This window comes from Orcinus orca, chromosome 8 (assembly GCF_937001465.1).
Source record: "Orcinus orca chromosome 8, mOrcOrc1.1, whole genome shotgun sequence".
Lineage (NCBI taxonomy): Eukaryota > Metazoa > Chordata > Mammalia > Artiodactyla > Delphinidae > Orcinus > Orcinus orca.
In genome coordinates, this window is record NC_064566.1 from 3483489 (window position 1) to 3509606 (window position 26118).

At 55.1% G+C, this 26118-nt stretch overlaps 1 protein-coding gene across 3 annotated transcripts in view; it reads right to left on the bottom strand.

Annotated features, from left to right (window-relative positions):
* The window catches only part of ANO1 (anoctamin 1), a 91155-nt gene that overhangs the window by 57687 nt on the left and 7350 nt on the right, over positions 1-26118 (bottom strand). For 2 of the 3 annotated variants that reach the window (XM_033402485.2, XM_033402487.2), the window contains exons 3-8: positions 25700-26032; positions 11085-11183; positions 10180-10331; positions 8620-8674; positions 5362-5413; positions 2487-2542 (exon numbers count right to left, since the gene is read on the bottom strand). In XM_033402485.2, coding sequence (XP_033258376.1) covers positions 2487-2542; positions 5362-5413; positions 8620-8674; positions 10180-10331; positions 11085-11183; positions 25700-26032 — 747 coding nt within the window. Of the gene's footprint in view, positions 1-2486; positions 2543-3029; positions 3096-5361; positions 5414-8619; positions 8675-10179; positions 10332-11084; positions 11184-25699; positions 26033-26118 lie in introns of all 3 variants that reach the window. The other variant, XM_049713034.1, reaches the window with a different exon arrangement.

Below are 26118 nucleotides of genomic sequence, written 5' to 3' on the forward strand. Positions count from 1 at the left end.
GCTGAAACGCCAAGTCCTTCTCTGGATTCGAATGCTGGTTATGGAGTAGAAGGCTCTTCCCCTATGTGCCGTCCTAACAGGCTGCTGTCTGCTTGGCAATGACCCCGGCGCCTGGCCTGGCAGAAGCTCTCGTTGAATGAATGAATGAGTGAGTGAACGCAGCAAGCAAGGCCCTGGAGAGGGTGGGATGCTCTGGGCCACGCACTGAGATGCGACCCAGGACAGCTCAGGGGTGAGAGGCAGACGGTGAGAAGCATGCACGCGCGGAAGGGGCCTGCTGCCTGCCAGAGGCCAGGTGCAGCCTCGCAACAGCCGGCCTCCTCTGTTTAAGGCGTGGGGGCCACAGGGCCAGCTTCAGAGGATTTATCTCCCCAGATATTTGAACAGCAGCTTTGGTACTTAACGGGGTGTGTGTCCATCAGCTGTGCGGAAAATTCATGGATGTAAGATCTCATGTTCCCTCGAGATGACTGAGATCCATCATCCCGCTGGAAAGAGCCCTGGAAGCAGAGCCAGAGGATCTGGGCTCCACTCCTCGGCCGTGTGCGCGTGGGCAAGTTGCTTGGGCAGCCGCAGCCTCAGTTTCCCCGTCTGTAAAGTGGGAACAAGCCCCACGCGGCGGGCTTCCCTACTGCTGTGTAAGGGACAAAGATGATGGTGCGCAAGGAGTTTCTAACATGAGGATCTTGGAGGTGCTTTTTGGGGGCTTAGTGGAAGTCTTGGACTCATCGGTATAAACTGCTGCTAGAATTGATTCCTAAGACAAAGGTGGCAGCGAAGCCTGAGAAAAGGGGTGCGTCGGCCTCCAGGGGAGGACGCAGGGGTGGTGCGGCCAGGGCTGGCTTCTGGCCCCAGCTCCTCCACAGGGGCTGTGTGAACTTGGGCGAGTCACTAAAGCTCTCTGAGCCTCCGTGTTTGCCCCGGATTAAAGGAGATAAAGCTCCTGCTAGACAGAGTTCTTTGCATACAGTAGGTGCTCAGAAATGTGGACCTTTCCCCTTTCCCTTTCAAGACTTAAAGGGCTGAATCAAACAGGCAGGGAGGCCCTGAAACGTTTCGGCTTCTGTCCCTGACATCTTGGCAGGAGTGACAGCTCAAAGGCCAAGTAGGGCTGAGCAAACCTGAGAGGCACAGATGGGACGGAGGAGCGAGGCGCCTTCCAGGGAGAAGCCGGAAGCGCCCGCCGGGACCTGCAGGGTCTGAGTCCTCCCTCGAAGCATTCATCCCGCAACAGGCCAATCACCAAGACACCTGGACTTAACCCCACGCTGCATTTATTGAGCGCCTACTAGATGCAGAGGCTTCCATGAGATGCAGCGTAATGAACGGCGGCCCAACAGTGTTGTCTTTGTGGGACAGGGAGCATGGAGGTCCAGAGGGGAAGGCTCAACCGTGCTGGGGAGGCGGGGAAAGGAAGGCTCCACGGGGATGCTTTGTTGGCCCTGGGGAGGGGTCGTCCAGGCAGAGGAGGAGGGAAGAGCACTGCAGACAGAAGGAACAGCATGAACGGAGGCACAGAGGCGGGAAAACGGGATCAGTCGAGCCCAAATCCTTACAGTGAGTGACGGGGGACGGCGGCAGTTCGTCTGAGCATCCTTCCCTCTGAGACTACGGTACGGGTGGACAGCCCTTTGCTGTCCGGCCCCATCCCCCGTTCATCCAGCGTCTTACTGAAAGCCCTTCTGTTTCTGAATTCCTGCTAACACCCTCTGCAGCCCTGGCAACTGGACAGGGCAGGTATTATTTCTGACTCGCTGATGCGGGCACTGGGGCTCAGAGAGGACAGGGGCTGCCTCTGCTCAAGGCCACAGAGGCGTGAGCGGCCAGGACTAGAATCTGGGTCCCCGGGCCCCCATGCCTGTCCTCTCTCTCTCCTAGCCTTTGCAGTAACGCACATTTGGAAAGTTCCAGAGATCCTCTGTCCGGAGTTCCCACACTGCTCAGGCCCCATGGCCCATCCCCAGTGCCCTGTTGAACTCTAGTCCTTGTTTCCATAGAGACAATAAGAAGAGAATCTTCTCTCTCTCTATCCCAAGCCAAGACAAGGCGGCCGTGGCCACAGGCTATATTTGTCAGGGGGATACCAGTGGGATTTGGAGATTCGGCTCAGGAAACTGGCCACTTGCTCTGCAGAAATAGATACAAAACAGAGCTCTCTGGTCATTCTGCCAGAGCCCGGGTGGGGTGGGGTAGGGGAGACGGAGCCAGGGAAACTTCTTGTGGACCAGCTGGCCGTGAAGTTCAGATATGGCCGTGCAGAGTTTCTGCCACAAGTGCCCCTGTCTTGGTGGAATGATTCAGTAAGCATAGATGGCTCTGTGTGTAACTCTGGTCCCCACCTGGGGAACCAGGAAAGGCCGGGAGCGGCTGACATTCACAGGAGCGCCAAAGCAGGAAGCCTCGACCACAGGATAACGAGAGCTCCCTCGGGGTTTGGAGAATCAAATGACGCGCAGAGATGAACTTTGTTTGTCAAGGTTACTTACATCGTGCAGTGGGTAGGCTGCCGAGTAAACGCCATTGGCCAGCAGGCTCGTGATGCCTTGAAAACAAAGGCAGAGAGAGGATTACGGACCAGGCCGGTCTCCAACGGCTCCGTGTTCAATCAGAGCGGTCCCAGGGCTGTCTCAATCACCGAGAATTTTCTCAAAGCGAGCCACACCTGGTTGCACAGAGCCCGACCACCTTTCTGGGGTTTCCTCCCCGGGTTCGACTAGGAGATGATAAAAACATGCTCTATTGGCAGAATTAGGAAGACACAGAGGAAACCCCGAGAGGAAGTTACATCTGGGAGGAAGGAGGTACCCCCAAACCTGCGATTCACCAGCTACCCCCGCCTGCTGGAGGGCAAACCTGCAGGTGAGGAAGGGGGATTGTAAGTGGTTAGAAAAGCTGAATCATGAGAAAAATATGGATGGAAAAATTGATGGTGTCAGAAAACACGCATACAATTTGGAATTAGATTTTAGGTTGATTGGAAAAGCCAGAGAGGAGGCCTGCGTGCCCCACGCAGGGGCAGAGGCACTTACCGTATTTACCACATTTTCGCCTTTTACTTAAAAGGGCAGAGTCCTTCTTTCTTCCCTCTCCTTGCCCTGTTTATACATCCGGCTATTAGTTACATGCAAAAGGGCCTGAAAGGATCAAAGCTGCATTTGGGGGGCAAAGCGCTCACTCACAGTCCAGCACTCCTGGGGGCAGAGGAACGATGGCCGGGCCCCTTGTTTGCTGCCTGAAGCCCCACGCTGGGAGCAGGATAAAAATAACCACACCTGCACCTCCTAGAATCCAGAGGTGTGGGCTCGGGCACCCAGCCCCAGAAGACAGCGTCGTGAGGGGGTAAGGCAGAGCCCGGCCACGCATGGGTCTGGGGCTTCCCAGAGATCTGATCTTGTTTCGCACACATCCTTGGGGGCCAGGGCTGCCCAGGAGCTTCCACGAAGCCCTTTGCTGGTCACAGAACCCTCTGCCTGGATGAAGAGGCTTTCTAGGTGGTAAGGGGGTCAGATTTTTCAGTGGCCTGGCCAGCCCACTCTTGACTACTCTGCTGTGACACTGGCGGGAAAGGCACTCCCTGAAATCCACTTAAAAATAGACCATCTCCCCAGCTAGTGATCTGGAATGGTCAGGGCACCTAGGGACACTTAGAAATCCAAACCGGAGCCAGGTGGGAGCTCGTGGCCAAAGCCCCATGAGTGGAAAGTTCAGCTGCAGTAAAAAATGAACAAGGGGCCGGATTCAGGTTCACTGGGCCCCCCCACTGCCCCTAGAATGCTCTCAACACCGTGCTGCCACAGGTGCGCCCTCTACCCAGAAGCCTCACCCCTCCAATGTCATCTCATCAGAAGGACCTCTGATCACTGGTTCTACATCCCCCATCACTCCCCATCTCCCTCAGCCTGCAAGATTGTCTTCTGGTTTACCTTGTCAGCTCTCATCTGTTTCCATCCTCCGGAATGGAAGCTCCCTGAGGGTAGGGACCTTCCTGGCACAGAGGCTGGTGGGGGACCGAACCCATCCATGAATCTGGAGGTCAGGAGGGCTCTCAGACAAGGCCAGTGTGAAATGGGGTGCAGAGAAGGCCCCCCCATCTCTCTGCTTCATCACTGGCTCTGGGAACCAGCGCTGCCAAGGAACTGGCCACAGCATGGCCCGGGGCGGGGATCAGCTCAGCTGAGAAGGGCCAGACCCTGGACTCTCTGCAAACCTTCACAGCGACCGCACGAGTCTCCACCAGAAGGGACCCCACAGGGGCGCTAAAGGGAGACTGACTTCTGAGATGCATCGCTGGGACTAGACCCATGCTTCTCCCCACTTCTGGTGGCTGGGGCTCCATCGGGGACAGTTTTCCTGGCCTCCTCTCGACTCCTGAGAGTGTGTCCCCCGCCACGACTTAGTACATGGGCTTAGAAATTTCAGGCCCAGAGGGTGGGCCCGTGACTGACCACTGGGCAGCCTGGCTGAGCATGGAGGTGTCATTCCCCACCCCCACCCCCGCTGCATCCTGGGCCTGCCCCAGACTTCAGCTGCGAGCATCTGAGTCCTCCTGTACTTCGCTTCCTTCCCTCCCGGGAAGCCCATAGGCGGGCATCTCTCCTGAACCACAGGCTCGGAGCTTCAGATGCTTCCAGAGCACGAAGGATTGTGCCGTGAGCTCCGCTCTCAGCGGGGCATAAAGCGGCTCAACAGGAAGGGGGGAAAGACCGGGAAAAGGCATCCCTTTGCCCTGAAACGTTTTGCAAACGTTTAGCAAACTCAGCCTGCGGCGGTGGGCAAGGGACCTACATGGCGGGGCGTGGGGCTGGGGGGATGGTTCCCTCTGCACGCTTTAATCGAGAAGGTTTTGCACCTGTGGTTGAGGTGTTCTGTAAACCGGTACCCGAGGAGCCCAGCGGGGCCAGTTTTGCGGCAGGTTCCGCCTAAGGGCACACGTCGAGGGGCACCCCTTCCAGCAAGGCCACGGCCCGGGTGGGGCACCTTCTAGACTGTGCGTGTGTCTGGCTGCTGCCCCAGCTGGAACCCTAACTACCTCCCCCTGGACTGTGAAGGTCAAGAGAGGGTCAGACCCCCTCGGTCACCCTCCAGTTTCCAGCAGCCAGGATTTACCGCCTCTGCGTTGAGAGGCTCCACAGGCCGCCACAGATGCCTCAAGCCAGAGAGGAGGATCCTTTCGTGCTTAAAAGGGTCGTAAAACCGCCCCTTGGTCCTGGAACGGCCCTCCTGCCTGAGACTGTTACACCAGCCTTAAATCAAAGCCCTCTAAAAATCCCCAGGCCGCCACCCGCCTCCCACGGAGAAGATGGAGCGGCAAGATTGCGCCGCGAGCGGAGCGCTGAGCTCGAGCCCCAGGCACGCCCTTACCCATGCTGTACTTGGCTTTGGTACACGTCGTTCTCTTCAGGATTTCGTAGACCTGTTGTGGAGACAAGGGGGGGACCAGAGCTACACCATCACGGGTCACCGGGAAGGGAGGTGGTGACCGTCACCAGCGCCAGCCTCCTGCGTGCCCCAAGGATGCGGTCGGGATGGGCGTTCTTGGGGACAAGGTCACCTCGGAGGGCCCACGCTGCGCTTGGGCGCAGGAGTACGGGGGTCCTGTGCCCTCTGCTGGTGGGTTTCCGCCCCTTTTGGCTGAGAGGTGAGCTGGAATGCAGAGGCATGAGGACTCCGCTGATACGACCACTCTCGGGTGTGGCCCTGAATGTTCTAGAAACCTGTGACCCTTTTACGAACAAAACACTTCACTTCTCCGCCTCAGGAGCCCCGGCTTGGGGGTCTGCCTGCCTGGGTCTGCGTCCTTGTAGCCGTGTGGTCTTGCGCTAACTACCTCGTGCCCCGTGCCTCAGTTTCTCCACCCACAAAATGGGGTGAAAAGAATTGGCCCTGTGCCATAGACGCGTGGGTCAGGGCACTCTAACCCCTCGAGACTCCCCCGAAGTCCCACCCTCCAGTTCCCCCCAGGCCCTGGGCCATCTGACCTTCTCTCCTCCCCTCCGTCCGCCCAGCCCTGTCCCAACAACCTGGCCTCCTGGCTGCCCCCCTCACTCGCCAACCCTCTCCTGAGGCCACAGGGCCTTCACCACGGCTGTTTCTTTTGCCAGAAGTGCTTCTCCCCTGAGAGCTAAATGGCTACAGAGCCACCTTAACAAACAGGTCACCGGGCAGCCACCGTCCCTGTTGCTCTGCCTTCTAACTTTGCTCTCTCTCTCTCTTTTTTTTTTTTTTTGGCCGCCCCACTCAGCTTGAAGGATCTCAGTTCCCTGACCAGGGATGAACATGGGCCCTGGCGGTGAAAGCGCCCAGTCCTATAACCACTGGACCTCCAGGCAGTTCCCTAATCTGCTCTCCTGTCCCGGATTACTCCACCCCTGCCATGTGCCTGTTGCCTCCCTCACCTCCTGCCCATCTTGGGCAGACACCACGTGCTCAGTAACTGACTGATGAATGAGTGAATGGATGGATGACCCAGTTAGCTGGCTCTCTCCCTGGCATCTCTTGCATCTAATCAGTGGCCTCATCCTGACCTTGCTGATTCTCCCATAACCACCTCCTCCCTTCCACGTGCAGCCACAGCCCCCCTTCACAACCACCCCTGTGATCCCACACCCACCCTCCATCTGCCCTTCCACGACTGGCCACTGGCAGTGATCTTTCTAGGACCTTGCTCCACAACCATCTATGGCTCCCTAGTGCCTACAGGCTGAAAATCCAAGTCCTAAGACCAGCACCTCAGGTCCTTCCCCACTGTTCCTTGCTGATCCTGACTCCTACCCGCCTGCACACTGGGCTGCCCCGATATGCTAGCAGCACAGGGAAGGAGACAGGAGGGACTGTTATATCTTTGTCTAGAAGGACGTTGGGTCTCAAGACCACAGGGTCCAACTAACTAAGGGCAAAGTTTTGAGTCACCAAAGAGTTTCTCTGGAGCATTGGTGTTTTACAAACAGGCCTTCAGGGTCTCTGGGAGAGAGCGCCCCCCACCCCAGAGGTAATCGGAGTCATGGCTCGTTCAGTAACACTTACTGGCTTGGATAGAATTGCCTTCTGTGACTTGGGGATCCTGGTCTGAGCTCCATTTTAAAGTGGATTCTCCACGAGAGGGGGCCTAGAGCTTCCATTCACATATGACCCCAACCCCAGGCCACCACCCCGACAGCAAGAGTGAATTTACGGGGACTTCCCTGGCAGTCCAGTGGTTAGGACTCCGCACTTCCACTGCCAGGGGCCCGGGTTCGATCCCTGGTCGGGGAACTAAGATCCTGCAAGCCACATGGTGTGGCCAAAAAAGTATAATAAAATAAAACAATGAAGTAAAAAAAGTAAAAAAAAAAAGAGAATGAATTTATGAATCTGCACCCAGCCCTGTGCTTCCAGGGGCGTCCTGGCGGCTCCAGATCGTGTAAAAACTGGGGCGCACATACGTATGGAAACGCAGCGCGTGCCTCAGTTCCCCCAGCTGGCCATTCCAATTCTCTCCCACCCCAAAATGACAGAGAAAAAGAGAAACCGTGCAGGTTCAACTGCGTCTGGTTCTCCTGCGCGGTGGGTTTCCAAGAGGGAGAACTTACCTCTCCTGGAGCACACGTCAGCCTCGAGCTACATCGGCTGCTGACGTTTTTGCATAAACGAGTTCCTCATTGTTTATTATAAATTATGAGACTTAATTGCTAGTTTCATCAGTAACGTGGTCAATAATAAAAACCACAGCAGTGGCTACGTTCCCGGCGCTGCATCCAGGTTACCCTTGGTGTGGGCGCACGGCTGCCCTTTGGGCAGGACCCCACCTCGTCCCGTGTGCGAGTCGCGAGGCTGGGAGGGGACACAGGGTTGATGGGACCGGGCTCTGTCTGTCCAGGCAGTGGCCTGAGCCCCCCACGCCAAGGCAGCCTACACCACTCGCTGTCCTGTGCCTGGGTGCCCGCCCGTCTCAGGATGTGGCTGTGAGGCGCAGTTATCTGCTCAAGGTCAAGCCGCCGCCTCCTGCCAGCCCCGCCCCTCTGCTCGCCAGGCTGGGCTTTCTGGGCCAGGAAGAGAGAGAAGCGGCAGCTTGGCTGAGAGGTTAATACTTGTTCAGACAGAAGTTGGGTCCTGAACCGTGCACAGCCCAGCTTGGCTGGTGGACAACGTGGCGGCCGATGGATAAACGTTAAACCAATACCTGGAGTAGGGCAGGGCGGCCTGGTCAGATTTCAAGCCACAGTTTGCTCGTCTGGCGAGGCTCTGGAAGTCTACCCAAACCCTCGTCCCTTTGCCTGCACCACCCCATCCCTCCTGCCAGGCCTGCCTGCTCACAAACCCCCAGAGAGGTGGGGACGTACAGATTCCACCGAGGGCAAGTGGCAAGGAGGCTGGAGAGGCGAGCTGGGAACTGCAAAGATGCGGGAACATTTTGAAATAACCCAGCGGGTCTGGAATCCCTCTGCTTCTTCCCTGCTGCTCCACCCCCGCCATCCCCTGGGCCCCTCGCAACCCGCTGGTTTTATTATTCTAATTATTTCTGTCACAGACAATTAGAGCCCCTTCCACCCAGAGGAGCTCGGCTGAAATGAAATTATCATCCCGTTTCCCGGGGCCACCTTGCTGGGGAGCTATGGATTCCCACGAGGGAGCGATACTTACTATCGTGCTCCGGGTTTTGCTGTCGAAAAAGGAATCCTTGTCAGACAGGTCAAATCTGTTGAAATTTTGGGAACAAAAAGAGACACAGCTCACTGAAGTCAGCGCTCCCGGTTTCCGAGGCCTTGGGGGACCACACTACCCCCGTGAGCGTGAAATTGACGAAGCTCTGTCCGCACGCCGGGTGTGATCCGACCCTGGGCATTTGGAAGAGTCTGTACATCCTCTCACCCCTCGGGGAGGCTGGGAGACCCCTGTGGGTGGGAAGTGACCCCAGGGGCAACTGTGGTCAGACCTCCCTCGCCAAGGATCCCTCTTCCTTCCAATGGCACCCTCGGGGGCATATTTTAGTCTCTGCTGCAGCAGCACTCCTGGGGTGATCCCACCATCGGACACTTTACTATTTAAGACAGTCTCCCTATAATTTCCAAATGGTTTCCGTCCTGAGGTCCTGGGCCACACAGAGATTTCCTAAGGCTTCCTGAGGGCAGAGGGATGTCTCTGGAACACGTTATTCGATTCCCAACACACTCAGCGTACAGCCGGGGAGGGCGACTCGGGGTTGGGGGTGGCCCAGAGCCTGGAGGTGAGCCAAGCCTGGCAAGGCAGGGGGTGCCAAGGGAGGTGGCCAGGCCCTGGGGGTCATGGAAAGAGGGCGTCTCCCTCTAATGCGCGGGTCCTGGCCCTGGTGGGAGGAGTTGGGCCAGAGCCACTCCCTTCTCTCTTATGTCTTATCCCCTGGAGGATCGGGAAACAGCGAGTGAGGCATGTGGCCCCGGCCCTGTGACTAATGCCCTGGCCAGGGCGGAAGCCCCAGTTCTGAGCGGAGGCTTTTCATGTCTTGTGGGACCAGGGGTGTCCAGGAGCCTCCCATCCCCTAGAGCTCGTCATCCTATCCCCACAGGATTCCCAGACTCCAAGCTTTCTATTCCCACCCCTGCCCTCGCTCCAGCTCTGCCCAGTGAGGCCCCACGGAGGCCTTGCAGCTGCCGCTGACCCAGGTGGCTACGCCTCATTGCCCCTCAGTAGCAGGGGAGGAGGGAAGGTTCCAGAATGGGTGCAGCCCTGCCAGGCAGCCGCGCCGGCCGCGAGTCTGGGGCCTCAGGACTCCAGCTGGGGCTGCTTCTCGGTTCCTGGCGCCCAGAGCTCGGCAGCCTTCCGGAGGGGCAGCTAACCAGACCCGACTCCTCGGGACACATCCCAAGAGGGACAGAGCGGGGCGGGGGGAGGGTACCCAGGCCACTGCTTTGGGGCTTTAATCCCAGGCCCAGGCCTTCCCTCACATGGGCTCAAGCTAGTTTTCCCAAGTGTCACCCAGCAGGACAAGACTTGTTGTCCCCTTAACTCCTCAGTTAATAATGACCTTGGAAATTGTTTCCAGGGCCTCTTCTGTGCTCAGGAAGCACAAGCTCTTATGCGAATACGCTCCAGGGGCTGAAATCCCCCTTCACTGGGGGTTGGAGGACTCCCTCTGGCCTCAGAGGACCAAGTCCAACACGGGGTGGAATCACCACACTGCGGGCGGCCCTCGGGAAGGGCAAGCGGGAGGGGGGCCCCACTCACAGGTGCTTCTTCTCCCGGGAGAAGGGATAGGAGAGCCTCTTCGTGGTCTGGGGTCTGTGCTCCGCCACCTTGGGCTGGATGGGGTCCGTCATCTTCTGGAGCACAGAGTTGATCTTTTTCAGGAGGCCACGGGTCTCATTAATGTGGTACAGCTGCGGGCGAGGCAGGGAAGGGGGACGCATGTCATCTGCTGAGCCATGACTCTGGGAATGTATTCTGAGACGGGCAGGGAACTAGCCCCCTGCCACAGAGACGGCCCGGCCTGGGAACAGGGGGCGGGGATGGGCCACGATGCCCCCTCCACGTCCGCGTTTCTAGATGAGCCTGAAAGCTCAGAGTTTCGGGAGATCCCAGCCAAAAGGGCAATTCTAGGACATTCCAGAGAACTTCCCCCAGCTTCACTTTTGTTTAAAAAGAGGTAATCCAAAGGATTCTGGAGGCTTTGAGAAGCTGGGAGCTGACTCACTCCCGAGAACAGCTTCGTCCCCCCTGCTTTCCTCCCCAAGGACAAAAGTAAACCCGACGCCTTGCTAAGCTCCTTGGACGCACTGGCAGACCGCTTCCCAGCCTGAAGCTGTCAGAGATTAAGAAGAAAAGCCCTAGCAAGCGAGGAAATGGGATTAAAATGAGTCTGATAAATCAGCTGAAATACTGAAAGTACGAACGGTCAAAGCGGGAAGTTTCACTGTGTTTGTATCTATGAGAAGTTCCCGGGCTCCTGCGGCATCTCTGGGGGAGCGGGTTATACTCTCCCTCTGCAGGACACGGGAGGCCTCCTGCCCTCCCGGGGGTGGGGGGGGCTGAAGCTCCCTTGGGCTTTCGTAACAACTCAGACCCTCGCGATGACGTGCTCCTGCCGGGCAGCCCTGAAACGACCCCTGTGGAGCAGGGACGTCACCACTCACCTTCTTCGTCGGCATCTTCAGTTTCAAAAACTCAGCCTCTCTGCACAGCACGTTCCAGGGCGCGTGGATTTTTACAAATCCAACCCCGTGAATTTTCGTCTAGAAAGAGGGGAGAGGTCCTTGGTCAGCGTGGGCAGATGTTTGGGGCTGAAAACCATTTTCACCTTCGGGGACCACAGCAGTTTACGGGGCAGCTGCCTCTGCCTGTCACCTCATGGCTCCTCTGACGATGCTTTGAGGCACTGCTAGAATCCCCTCCTTCCAGATGATCGAAGCAAGCTGCGGGGCTGAGAGGGCTCCCCCAGGTCCCAAGGGAATGATAAACGGCCGGGAGGGTGCCTGGAGGGAGGTCCCCGATCCCACAACACCTGGGAAGTTCTCAGAGGGGTAGCCGGGGGGCCTCAGAGACCTTGCACAACTGAGAGCCCAGGCCCTTCGACGGAGTGGACGTACTCGGTGTCCCTGGGGTGCCCAAGCAGAGATGAGGAGGTGATGGTGAAGATGGTCCCCTCTGGGCATCTCTGTGGGGTCAGGACACACCTCTGTCTGGACCCGGCCACCCTCCGGGTTCCCTGGGTCAGCACTGCCTTTATCCTAATGTGAGAGGACTCGACGTAACGCTGCATTCGAGTCCAGCCCCCCGCCCCCACTAAGCTGCTGTGAACTTGGACAAGTCATTTCTGGTCCAGCGTGTCTGAATGACAGGACTGGGCGGCTGAGGGCCCCTGAGTGCTGCCCCACCAGGAACTGCACAAGCTAAGAGCTTCGAGAACTGACTCCAACGAGCTCTATGGGAAAGGGAGGACCACTGCCCCCCTTTCACGGAGGGGAACACTGAGGCTTGAGAGATTCAGTCACCGCCTAGGTTCCTCAGAAAATTAAAACTAGAGCCATCGAATGATCCAGGCATCCCACCTCTGGGTAGTTATCCCCAGGAAATGACATCAGCACGTCCACATCAGCACCCCCACGTTCACGCAGCATTGCTCACGACAGCCAAGATACAGAATCAACCTAAGCGTCCTTGGACGGATGAATAGATCAAGAGAGTGTAGCCATATACAGCGCAGTATTAGTCACCCATAAAAAAGAAGGAAATCCTGTCATTTGTGACAACATGGATGAACCTGGAGGACATTCTGCTACGTGAAATGGGTCAGAGAGACAAGCATTGCATGGTCTCACTTATATGTAGAATTAAAGAAATGCTGATTTCATAGAAACGGTGTGGAGTAGAACGGTGTTTGCCAGGGGCTGGGTGGGGGGATGCCAATGGGGAGACAGGTCAGAGGGTACCAGCTTTCAGTTATAAGATTAAGTTTCGGGGACCTAATGAACAGCAGGGTGACTCTAGTTACTAATATGGTATCGTATACTTGAAAGGTGTTGAGAGATCAAAGTGTTCTCAGCGCGTGTGCGCGTGCGCACACACACACACACACACACGCACAGTTAACTGTGTGAGGTGACGGGTGAGTTAATTACCTTGATCTGGGTAACCATTCCACGGTGTCTATGTAAATCAAGTCATCACAGTGTAGACTTTAAATATACACAATTATATTTGTCAATTACTCCTCAATAAAGTTGGGGGTGGAAAGTCAGGGCCTGGCATCTTGCAGCTGGCGGGTGTGGGAACCCGGGTTCACATGCGGGCCATACACACTCTTAATCGTGGGTGAGACCACACACATCCCAACAACTCTCTAGTTTTCTGGTTTTCTGTGTTCCCCTTACCTTTCGTGTTTAAGAGATTGCCTTTACTGAGCGAATAGCATCAACGTGGCAATAACACGTTTCCCCACCTAAGACGCAGGTAACACCAGCAGACTTCCCAATCACCCGAGATAACTGGGGTTCCCCATTGCAACAAAAAGCACAGAAACACAACATTCCCCTCAGACAGAGCCGCCCTACGGCAGTGGGGTCCTCAGTCCACCAGCCGTCTCAAGGGGACCCCGGGGGCTTGGAGCCCACGCTGGGCCCCCAGGTTGAGGTCCCACTTCACCTTTCCACAATTCCGGGGGTCCTGGCAGAAGGGAGCCAGGCCACGGCAGGGGGTGTGTGTGGCTGGCACTCGGGACTCGGTATGGGGCTGACTCGGGTCTGCGCTGGGCCCTGAGCCCCAGGTCCCGTCACCAGCCTCAGAGTGTACACAGCTCATGGGATCACTGCAGGGTTTTGGCAAAAGGCAACGGAGTCAAAGTCACTTGGGACTGATTTTTAGGAAAAAATCCTCCGTGGTCCAAACGCACTCAACCAGCGCCAGCCTCGGTCCCCAGGGAGACGTGGGGCTCCTGCCTCACCCCGAGAGAAGGGTCACACCTGCTGGGAGAACTCCAGCTCATCTCTCCATCTCTGATGCAGAGGCGCCCATGCCCCCCACAACCAGAAGAGCGAGCCTTTCCCCGGGGCCTCAGTGTCACCGCACAGGCCTTGTCTATGTGGCCCCAGCAGGCAGGCGAGTCCTGTCCGGAGCCTCCCAGCTCACTGGCCCTGCTGCCCACGTCGGGGCAGCATAGATGCTGCACGTGTCCACTGAACGAGTGGATGAAGTCCCCCAACAATGATGATGACGGGGTGGGGGGAGAGGAGGCTGGGACCCGCCGGGCGCTCGCTAGTGCCAGGCCCTGCTCCAGGCATCTGTGCGTATTAACTCACTTAACCCCACGACAGGCCCGTGAGGGTGTCCTGCCACTGTCCTCACCTTGGAGCCCAGAGGTTCACGCTCTGCACGTTCACTGTGAGTGTCCAGGGCAGGCTGCAGCCAATGGCCACAGACTGGGCAGCTTTAACAACACAGATTCATTCCCTTCCAGTTCTGGAGCGAGAAGTCTGTGATCAAGGTGTGGGCAGGGCCGCGCTCTCTCCAGAGGCTCCGGGGGAGGGGCCGCCGGGGACCCCAGGCCTTCCTGGGCTGGTGGCCATATCCCCCCAGCCTCTGTGCCCATCTGCACAAGCCTTCTCCCCTGTGTGGCTCTGTGTGTCAAGTCTCCCTCTCTTTTCTCTTCCAAAGACGCCTGTCATTGGACTTAGCGCCCACACGCATCCAGGATGCTCTGGTGCAGAGATCAGTAACTGACGTACATCTGCCGAGACGCTTCTTCCGAATAAGGTCCCATTTGCAGATTCCAGGAGGACGGCTTTTGGAGCTGCCGCTTGGCCCACGATACTCACATGAAGCAGCAGGTCAGAGCCCCACGGGGCTTGGCGCAGGGAGCTTATCAAGGTGGCTGGAAGCTGCGAAGAAGCAGGTCCAGGAGCTGGGTCCTGAGGCTGCTTCCAGGACCAGGGTGCTCGGGCACTGGGACCAGACGCGCAAGGCTCGAGGTGTGCTGGCTGGCGTGAGGCACACCTGCAGGGAGCCTGGAGCCTGACACCACGGCCCAGGGCTGGGGACTCGGCGGCGCGTGGACTAGTGTGGACCAGAGGAGGCAGCCCGGGGGCTCGGGCAAGGGGAACCCAGATCTTCCTGCTGCCCTCAAGGGGCAGGTCGGGTGGGCGCCGGGGGCGGCCATGGGTTGGGCGGCCTGGGTCCGAGTCCTGGCGGGCTGCTGTGTTGTCTCCAGCAAGTGACTCCACCTCTCTGAACCCCCTTTTGCTCATCTGCAAATCTTTGCAGTACAAGACTTGCTTCACAGCTGGGGGAGTCCCTGATGCTCCTAACACTTCCATCCAGCCCCGTGCCTGGGGCTACGGCTCCTCTCCGTGACCCTGAGGCTGGTGAGACCACGCCTGCGTGGACTCCTCTGGCCAAGAAGCTTGAAGCCGCCTCCCCAGCTCCAGGAAGCCCCGGGGGCACCATGAAATGACCGAGAAGTGAGCATGGACGGCCCCGTGAGGCAGACCCCCTCTTTCCCGTTACGGCCCAAGTTTATTTCTGTGCCCAGTGCTCAGCCGCATGCAAAGACCCAAAATATATTCTTCCAAGTCCATGGCGAGCTCTCTCGATGGTGGTCAAGGACCAGTGCCCGGGCTGGCCTCCCTGGGAAAACACGCTCCGCTGTTTACGTGAGCAGTGGGGTCCCTCCCAGGGAAATATCTGGCAGGATTGGGGAAAGGGGTCGTGGGACCGGTTGGACAAGAACACATACAGGATGTTTTAAACCTTGGTGCCCGGCCTGACAGCAACCCGCCCCCGCAGGAAGAAATCATGAGATGCCGGGTCCCCTCCCTGAGCCAGATGCCCCGGAGCCGTGGGTTCTGTCCTGACTCTGGTCCCTCTGGTGTGGGGAGGTTGGAGGCCACAGAACTGCCGGGGCCGCGCACCATGGCGTGGGCGTGGGGAGGGCCAGGGGTCAGGGTCCCGCAACGGCCTGCCACCAAATGCTGGACAAAATAAATAAATAAAATAAATGTCCATGCCAAGACCATGCCATCCAAGGGGTTTCTACCGATGCAGACACTTGGGCGGGAGGGGGGAGGGAGGTTTCTGCCCCAGGCCCGCCCAAGATGGGGAGTCTAACAGAAGACCCTCCCCCACGGAGCCGGACCCCCATGAGATGACACTTTCAGGTGACCCAGAAAGGGCTCCCTCCTCCAACCTTGGGAATTACAAGGAAGGCAGTCCTGGCGCTGAGCAGGAAAGGGAGGGAATGAGGACCTCCCCGAGAAGTCCTGGTCCGAAAGGCCACGGCCCCAGTGGGTCTGGGGACCTCAGCCTGTGACCTTGGCTCAAGGTGGTTCTGTCTATAATGCCCTCAGATGTGACGAATGCAAGGCTTTCTGGACAAGGGCATCTTCCTCCTGGGCTTGGGGAACTCCCCGCCCCGATCATGGGCTCCATAAGGGTGGTGGTCAGTGGGCAAGGGCACCAGGCCCACCAGGAACGAAGACGGCTGGAGGAGAACCAGCAGAAGTGACGCCCTCAGCCTCGGGATTCTGCGAGGATTAGCTGGATAATAAATCCACTGTGCTCACCTTGTTTAAAGAAATAAACCTCAGGACAGAAAGGTTCTGCAAAGGACAGGAAGCTATTAAAGAATGACACAGCCAACTGGGAAAAGAACCAAACAGAGCTCGCAGAAATAAAAAAGTGTCATAATGAGAAGTGAAAATTCAACAGACACGTTCGAAGGTACTTGACCTCTCCAAGGAAAGGGAGACACATGGGCGTACGGCAGGGAGTTGCCAGTAAGGAGATGCCAGTGAGGTATGCAACCCTCCACAACTCCCCTGCTCTCAGGAAGAAAAAACCAACCTGATCTGTAGCTGCCACATTTGCCAATTTCCACAGTGTAAATACTCCCGCCATGGCCTATCTCAAGCTACCAAAGTGTTAACACCCGGCTGGCAGAACTCCTGATGAGCCAGAAAGAGCTGACTCCGGCACACCACGGGCCTAGAGACACAGGAGGACGTCAGAACTGCAGCCAGAGTGGCACAGATTTTAGCCCGCCTACTTGGGACCCGGGCAGAGCTGCCCTTGGGGAACTTTAAAGACATGACTTTTAAAAAGTGTCCAGAATATACTTTATAGCAAGTATGCTTCCGCAAAACCAAGACAGACCCAAAGGAAGTCAGGTGGGGTGTGTAAAAGCCTCAGCACTTAAGACTCAAGAGACATAAAATCTTTAGGGCCAAAGAAATGAATGCGTAATGGTGGAATTGTGGAGAAATGAGAGCTTCAGGACTAGACAATGGCCCCTAACATCCCACTGTAGGAGAGGCTCATGGCAGAGGCACTAAGCCTGGGGATGGGAGTGGGGGGCTGAAGACCACGTGGTTCAGGGCAAAGAGCGTGACACTGGGAGCCACGACCCAGGTTCAAGTGCTGGCCCTGCCCCTGTTGGGCCCGGTGGCCTCGCCCCGCCTCTCAGAGCCTCAGTTCCTTCCCTCTGTAAAGGGATCTGATCCCTGTGCCACACGGCAGGTTAGGGCACCCATACCAGGCGGGATGGGGTTTGCTTCCAAACTGACAAGTCCCTGAGAATGTCTGTTGCGCCTTTGTCCCTTATACATGCGGATGTCGGGATTAGACCTCAGGTTCCTCAGAGTCAAGGACCCCCACCCCAACGCCCAGCCTGCGAGGAGGGGCTGCTCCTCTGTGCCCATCATCATCTTATCCAAGCCCCAGAGACGCCTCAGAAACCACTCACGCCTGCAAAAACTCAGCTGGAAACTGCAAAAACCACGTCCCCCTGCCTGTGCCATGACCACCCCTCCGGGAGGAAGGACGGGCCATCACCTCCATTCTACAGATGGGAAAACTGAGGTCCAGAGCGGGAAGCCACTTGCCTGAGGCCGCTCGGCCAGGAAGCAGCTGAGCAGGGTCTGGATCTACACACGTGGCCCCGACAGGGGCCAGGCGGGGTCTGAGCCTCATTGGGAGCTCAGATATACTCACCACCTGACGCTGCATCCCAAAGTTTGGCGTGGAAGCAGCACCCATCCTCCCTCAGTCAGTTCCTCACTTGCTTTTCAAAAGCAACATCCACAAAGATGGGAAACAGATGTCATGACGGCCCACACCAGCTTCGGGTAGGAACACGGAGAAACGACAGCCCACCACAGCCCCGGGGTGAGGAGAGGAGCCCCGAAGAGCAGCAATGAAAGCAAACTGATTTTACAGGGTACGCGTGTCCGCGGCCTTAACAATTCTGCCAAAGCCGGGGTCAAGTTCACCTTCAGGGCAGTGCGGGCCTCGGTCACCCCCAGCACACAGCCGGCATTTTAGTGTGTGGCCTTCTTGGCAATCGCCAGTGGACATAAATAATGTCCCAGCTTTGAGGCTGGACTTGAAAAATGCTGATGGATTTCAGTTGCAAGGAAACGTGTTGGCCACAAGCTGCTCTTGTCTGTTTGCTGGGAACCCTGGACGCTGACCCCACTGCCGCTGGGGTGTAGGGTGGGAGGAGGGGCTCCTTGAGAAGGAAGGCCTGGGGCGCCTGTCTCCACGACCTTTTCCTCCCTCGTTTCCTATCATGTGTGTTGTCCCAGGGGGTCTCTGACGTGACACCCCTCTTGGACCCTCATGTGTGAAACCTACTTAGGGGGCCGTCCTCTGGATCAGGCGCCAGACCCTACCTTGACACCCAGGGCCCCTCTCTTGCAGGGAAGCAGCGTTCACACTGGGTTCCTCTGAGCTTGCGGTGCCCGGGGGAGGGTGGGAGCAGTGGGGAACCTATGGTTAGAGCCTGTTGGCCAGGCTCAATCTCTATCCATCCCATAATCAGGGTTATGAGCACGTTTCTTCCAGACCCATCACTTCCCTCTCCACGGTTCTTGGCCCAGTGTACCCAGTACGGGGGTCTCTGCCTGGGGCTACCTCTGGGGCACTGAATCGTGGATCAGGGGCTTGCGTGGATGTCGGGGGCCCCTTTCCTGGGATGTTTCTGATGGCTCATGGGGAACAGGCTTGCACGGTCCTCACGCCTCCAAGTATGGTCCAGGGCCGGCCGCTTCATATGCCCTGGGAGCAGGTTAGAAGTGCAGTGTGAAAGCACGCAGACCTGCTGAGTCAGAGCCCGCATCTTGGCAGGACCCCACGGGGTTCCCGTGCACCGAGGCAGCCAGGCCAAGGCTCTGTCCCCCCCAGACCACCTGCCCCGCTCTGCCCTCCAACCACGAGCCATGCCTCCCCAACCAATGCTGTACCCCTAGGGGTCCTGCATGAGCCACCCAACTCCTAGGATAACATCCCTGTGCAGAGTCTCAGCTCTGTAGCGCGGTGAATGGTACCCCCCAAAAGAGACGTCCACATCCTAACTCCCCGTATCTGTGAATGGGACCTTATTCGGAAATGGGGTCTTTGCAGATGTAATCAAGTTAAGATAAGGTTATACTGGATTAGGACGCGCCTTAAGCAGAATGACTGGTGTCCTTATGAGAAGAGGAGAGACGTACAGAGGAGGCCATGTGAAGACGAGGTGCAGGTTGGAGGGACGCGGCCACAAGCCCAGGAACACCTGGATCCCCCAGAAGCTGGAAGAGGTGAGAGGAATTCTCCCCTAGAGCCTTGGGAGGGAGCATGGCCCTGCTGACACCTTGACTTTGGACTTCTGGCCTCCAGAACTGGGAGGGAATCAACTTGTGTTGTTTTAATCCCCCCCCAAGTTTGTGGTCATTGGTTCCGGCAGCCCCAGGACACTCACTGTTCTGTGTCCCTAAGAACCGCCCCCCACTGTGCCCTGAGCCAGGCCGGTCTTCCACTGGTCAGCACGGGATGTCTTCACAGCAATAAACCTCCTGACTTGGGAGGAAGGCTCGCGCGGCACACAGGGGCCACATCCGTGTGTGGCTCGTGGCCCACGCTGCCCAGGAGCGGCTCAGTCTCACACACCCGCTGGCCCCTGGGGGAGCAAAGGCGGGTCACACACCTCTGCGCTGCTGGTGACCTCCATGTGCTGCCTGGTCACAGCCGGGCCAGCAGAGAGTTGGGGGGTGTTCCCAGGTGTTCAGGAGGCCTTATTTAACTGCCCCCCCATTTCTCTCGCTCTCACTTCCCTTTTGCCGCCTCCACGCCCACCCCTCCACCCCCATCCGGCCTTTAAAGCAGGCTCTCGATATTGGCTCCCCGGGGATATTGGCAACGTCTGGGGACATTTTTGGTTGCGTTTAGGGATGTTGCAAAATACTGGACGCCAGCAGTGCCGAGGCTGAGAAATCCCGCCTTAAAGCAATGATGCTTCATCTTTTGGGCGTCATTGTTTGAGTATCTGATGGATTCCACGGATTGTTTTCTCCCCAGGAAAGTGCACCGAAATCCCTAAATTTTGCTTCAAAGTGGGTAAGATTGTGCGATTGGGCTCTCTCTCTGAGGCTATCTTGTTCCCCAAACTGCAAACCCTTTCACTCCTTGTAATCAGAGCACACCCCGGGAATGAGTCATGAGCCGGGCATCTCTCTGCTAATCTCACTGGCAGGGGACCGTATACGCCCGCAGGCTGCACGCACCCGGCCGGCCGACCGGCCCCTGAGTAGATTCTGGTCTCAGGTGAAAGCAACAGGCTGCAGCGAACGCAGGTCCTTTCAACAGCCTCAGGGCCTAGTTCACCTCAGAGGGAAGCTCGGATTGCAGGGGCCCGTGGGAAACTCGTTTATGATCTGAAAGACTACAGCAGGAAGATGGCTCACACTCAACTCCAGCTGCTTTGAAACCTTGAACTGTCTAGTTTATGCCACAGTAATAATTTCATTTAAAAAAGACCCAATCTGCATGAAGAACCTAGGGGCAAGACGGGAATAAAGACACAGACCTACTAGAGCATGGACTTGAGGATATGGGGAGGGGGAAGGGTGAGCTGTGACAAAGTGAGAGAATGGCATGGACATATATACACTACCAAACGTAAGGTAGATAGCTAGTGGGAAGCAGCCACATAGCACAGGGAGATCAGCTCAGTGCTTTGTGACCACCTAGAGGGGTGGGATAGGGAGGGTGGGAGGGAGGGAGATGCAAGAGGGAAGAGATATGGGAACATATGTATATGTATAGCTGATTCACTTTGTTATAAAGCAGAAACTAACACACCATTGTAAAGCAATTATACTCCAATAAAGATGTGAAAAAAAAAAAAAAAAGAAAGACCCAACTGAAAAACTGAATTTCCTCTAAGATCAGTAACAAGACAAGGTTGCCCACTCTCACCACTATTATTCAACATAGTTTTGGAAGTTTTAGCCACAGCAATCAGAGAAGAAAAAGAAATAAAAGGAATCCAAATCAGAAAAGAAGTAAAACTGTCACTGTTTGCAGATGACATGATACTATACATAGAGAATCCTAAAGATGCCACCAGAAAACTACTAGAGCTAATCAATGAATTTGGTAGGGTAGCAGGATACAAAATTAATGCACAGAAATCTCTTGCATTCCTATACACTAATGATGAAAAATCTGAAAGAGAAATTAAGGAAACACTCCCATTTACCATTGCAACAAAAAGAATAAAATACCTAGGAATAAACCTACCTAAGGAGACAAAAGACCTGTATGCAGAAAACTATAAGAAACTGATGAAAGAAATAAAGATGATACAAACAGATGGAGAGATATACTGTGTTCTTGGATTGGAAGAATCAACATTGTGAAAATGACTATGCTACCCAAAGCAATCTACATATTCAATGCAATCCCGATCAAACCACCAATGGCATTTTTCACAGAACTAGAACAAAAAATTGCACAATTTGTATGGAAACACAAAAGACCCTGAATAGCCAAAGCAATCTTGAGAAAGAAAATCGTAGCTGGAGGAATCAGGCTCCCGGACTTCAGACTATACTACAAAGCTACAGTAATCAGGACAGTATGGTACTGGCACAAAAACAGAAATATAGATCAATGGAATAGGACAGAAAGCCTAGAGATAAACCCACACACATATAGTCACTTTACCTTTGATAAAGGAGACAAGAGTATACAATGGAGAAAAGACGGCCTCTTCAATAAGTGGTGCTGGGAAAACTGCACAGCTACGTGTAAAAGAATGAAATTAGAACAGTTCCTAACACCGTACACAAAAATAAACTCAAAATGGACTAAAGACCTAAATGTAACGCCAGACACTATGAAACTCTTAGAGGAAAACAAGCAGAACACTATGACATAAATCACAGCAAGATCCTTTTTGACCCACTTCCTAGAGAAATGGAAATAAAACCAAAAATAAACAAATGGGACCTAATGAAACTTAAAAGCTTTTGCACAGTAAAGGAAACCATAAAAAAGACAAAAAGACAGCCCTCAGAATGGGAGAAAATATTTGCAAATGAAGCAACTGACAAAGGATTAACCTCCAAAATATACAAGCAGCTCTTGCAGCTAAATATCAAAAAAACAAACAATCCAATCCAAAAATGGGCAGAAGACCTAAATAGACATTTCACCAAAGAAGATATACAGATTGCCAACAAACACATGAAAGGATGCTCAACATCACTAATCGTTAGAGAAATGCAAATCAAAACTACCTCACACTGGTCAGAATGGCCATCATCAAAAAATTTACAAACAATAAATGCTGGAGAGGGTGTGGAGAAAAGGGAACCCTCTTGCACTGTTTGTGGGAATGTAAATTGATACAGCCACTATGGAGAACAGTATGGATGTTCCTTACAAAACTAAAAATAGAACTACCATATGACCCAGCAATCCCACTACTGGGCATATACCCTGAGAAAACTATAATTCAAAAAGAGTCACGTACCACAATGTTCATTACAGCACTATTTACAATAACCAGGACATGGAAGTGACCCAAGTGTCTACTGACAGTTGAATGGATAAGAAAGATGTGGCACATATATACAATGGAATGTTACTCAGCCATAAAAAGAAACAAAATTGAGTTATTTGTAGTGAGGGGATGGACCTAGAGTCTGTCATACAGAGTGAAGTAAGTCAGAAAGAGAAAAACAAATACCAAAATACCATATGTTGACACATATATACGGAATCTAAAAAAAAAAAAAAAAAAAGGTTCTAATGAACCTAAGGGCAGGACAGGAATAAAGACACAGATGTAGAGAATGGACTTGAGGACACGGGGAGGGGGAAGGGTAAGCTGGACAAAGTGAGAGAGTAGCATGGACATATATACACTACCAAACGTAAGGTAGATAGCTAGTGGGAAGCAGTCGCATAGCACAGGGAGATCAGCTTGGTGCTTTGTGACCACCTAGAGGGGTGGGATAGGGAGGGTGGGAGGGAAACGCAAGAGGGAGGCGATATGGGGATATATGTATATGTATAGCTGATTCACTTTGTTATACAGCAGAAACTAACACAACACTGTAGAGCAATTATACTCCAATAAAGATGTTAAAAAATAAAAAAGACCCAATCAACTGCTGGAAACGCTTCCTAAGCTCTAGAGCTAAGTTATCAATGAAATTGTGGGTCACTGTGATCTTGCGATCTGTAATAAGAAATAGATTTTCAGTCTTTGTCTCCCGGTCCTGGCACAGAGTTCCTAAAACTCTAGGAATTTCCTAAGTGGGGAGAGCAATAATGGTGTCTCTTGTTAGGTGAATGAGGTGATTTTTTGGAAAGAACCTCCTTTCCAAAGGATGGGGGCTGGTTGCCAGGGGAACCAACCATGTGGTTAGAGGGTTGGAACTTCTGGTCCCTCCCCGGATGTCTGGGCTGGTGAGAAGGGCTGCAGGTTGAATCAATTGCCGATGGCCAGTGATCTAATCAGTCGTGCCTGTGTAATGAATCCTCTATGAAGACTCGAAAGGTCAGGGTCGGGAGAGCTTCTGGGTTGGTGAACACGTGCAGATTTGGGGAGAACGGTGCTCAGAAATCATGGAGCTCCACGCCCTTCCCTCACACCTTGTCCTGTGCACCTCTTCCATCTGGCTGTTCCTGAGTTATTTCCTTTTATAATAAACCAGTGATCTAGTAAGTAACATGCTTCTCTGAGTTCTGTGTGTTGCTCTAGCAAATTAATAGAACCCCAAGTCCTTAGAACCTCTGAACTGTAGCCAGTGGGTCAGAGCACAGGTGACAACTTGAGCTTGCAAATGACGGCTGGTGGGGGGTGGGTGGCCTTGTAGAGCCCTTAACCTTGGGGTCTGATGCTACCTCCAGATGGGTAGTGTCCAAACTGAGTTAAGTTGTAGGACATCCAGCTGGTGTCGGAGAAGTGCTGAGTGGCGTGGGGAAAACAACCCGTACGTGTTGGAATTGGGGGCAGAATCCTCATCACTTATTGGGACAATTCAATCTTTTTTGGGGGGTCGTAATCAATGTCTTTACGTTTGCTCTTTATTTCAGAGTCATGGAGTTTTTAAAAAGATATGTGTGGTGTAGTATTCAATTGGACTTGGAAAGATTCTTTCTTCTCTCCTTCGTGAGCACGGCCGTTCCATTTCCATATGAGCAAAAATATATGATTGAATATTCACGTCAGCCAATGAGAATTCCCTGACTGCAAGACTGAGTTAAGTACTTTATGACAATCCAGGGATATAAACACGATTGTTGTCTCTGTTTGACAGATGGGGAAGCTTAAAAAGTCTTGCAAAGGACAGGTAGAGGGTCTGGGATCTGGCCCGGAGAGGGAGAGTGAATTACCAGACCCAGGGGGTGGGGATGTCCTTTCAAACATGAGATTTCAGCGCTGTAGTCAGGAAAGTGAGAGAGAGTAAATCTCTCGGTCGTGTAACACGGCGCCCAAGATCACAGCTCCCAGGAGAGGCCTCTGCCACCAGCCTCCCTCCAGCCTCCCCTGCCTCCAATGGAGGCTGTTTGTTCCTCCAATTATAAAGGACACTCTGAATTCAAGCCTGTATCGTAGCAGTATTGTTTTGACAAAAGGCCGCGGGGCTGGCCGGGCGGGACTGGGAAAAGTCGGCGTGAATGACTGTTCTCTCTCCCGAGCGGCCTCAGCTCAGGTCTAAGACAAAGTGAGACAGAAACCTCCAAAGGACCAGCACAGGCCTGTCTGCAGCTGCGGCCCTCAAAGTCAGGGAGACAGGCTCTCCGCCACCCGGTCAGGATCCAACCTTTGCTTCCTGACCATCAAAGCGTCTTAAGGCCCCTCGCGCCCTCGCAACTCCAGTGGGAACCAACCCTACAGCCAGAGCTCACCCACACCTGCCGGCAGCCAAAGCGTCACCCAGAGGGGTGGTCCCCGTTGAGAGCAAGATGCCTCTACCACTAGCCTGGCCGAGGTAGAATGAGTCCCGCTGAGCATACCTGGCTGCTTTCAGGGGAAGTAACGTCATCTTGCGAAACAGCGTTCACACCGGCTCCGCTGTCGTAGATTTCTATTCTAGGTACCCCCAAAGCCTCCTTATCAGCAGACCAAAGCGTTCACTATTTAAGGACGCGGTGGTTCTCACTGATGGAAATAGCAAAACTAATACCAACTTCTATTTTAAACATTCACGATGGACCCGTGGGTCCCTAAGTCAAGCTGCTGACTACTTTTTCTGCTCCTAATGTGTTGTAGAGACTTTGGCTGACTCTTGGTTAATCTGCACAGCCACGGTTCCTGTGGGCTAGAGGTCTGCCCCCCACTGTTCATGGAAGAGATGCTCCCCGCCGCGCCGTGCACAGAGAGGTTAAGGAGTTGTCAGGGGAGCATCAGCAAACCCGCTGAGAAGTTGAGGGGGCCGCGCCGCTGTCCCCAGGCCGCCCAGGTCAACTCTCTCTGCACTGCCATGCCTTCTGCCACCAGGGCAGCCAGCCGGCCAGGCGGCCGACCTTTCGCTCTCCCCAGAAAACTTCCCTTAGAAAGACTCTCAGGCTTTGGCAAGGAGAGAAGCTCTGGAAACCAGTGTTATGGTCACAGATTTCAGTGCGCCGGGGCCCCCGGCCATCAGCCAGGCCAACCTCCCCCTTTGACAGATTGAGAAACCGAGGCCCGAGAAGCCAAGGTCAAGCGCCAGGGAGACTCCTAGGAGACCTTCATCCTCCGCCCGTGAAACGGTCATCCGCCCATCTTCCCAGGGGAGGAACTGCCCAGAGCAGGAAATGCCTTGACCCCGGAGGTCATTGCCGAGAAGGCCAGCCCCTCCCCGGGGCAGATGTGGGGAGGGCGTTGGTTTGGGCTCCCCACACTCGACCAGAAGGGCGTTGGCCTCGGCCCTTTTCTAAGAACAGGTGACGGTAGAAGGACCTTCCTGCCCGCCCGGCTGCCCGCCCGGGAGAAGGGGATAGTTACGTCCTCGTCCCGTTCCAGCTCCAGGCCGGCCTCCATCAGGTTGCCCTCGTACTCCTCCCGGCGGAAGCGCTTGTCATCCTCGTGGTAGTCCAGCGGGGGCTCGGGCTCGCCCGCACCCACGGGGCCTGCCTTCCCGGGCAGGGGCTGGTCCTGCCGGGCACTGCGGGCGGCCAGGCCGGCGTCGCTGTGCTGGACCCGCCTGGCCAGGGTCCTGCTGCCCGAGGCCCTCTTGTGATGGTACACCAGGACGTAATCCACCTTGCGCTTGCCGTCCCTGAAGTACAGGCCATACTTGCACTCGGCATCGGGGTCCACGGACAAGGAATTCAGCAGCTGCGGGGGGAGAAGAAAGCCACTCGCCGTCAAGGGCTCAGGGACGGGCCCTCGGAGGGGAGCGTGCTTCCAAGACAACTGGCCAC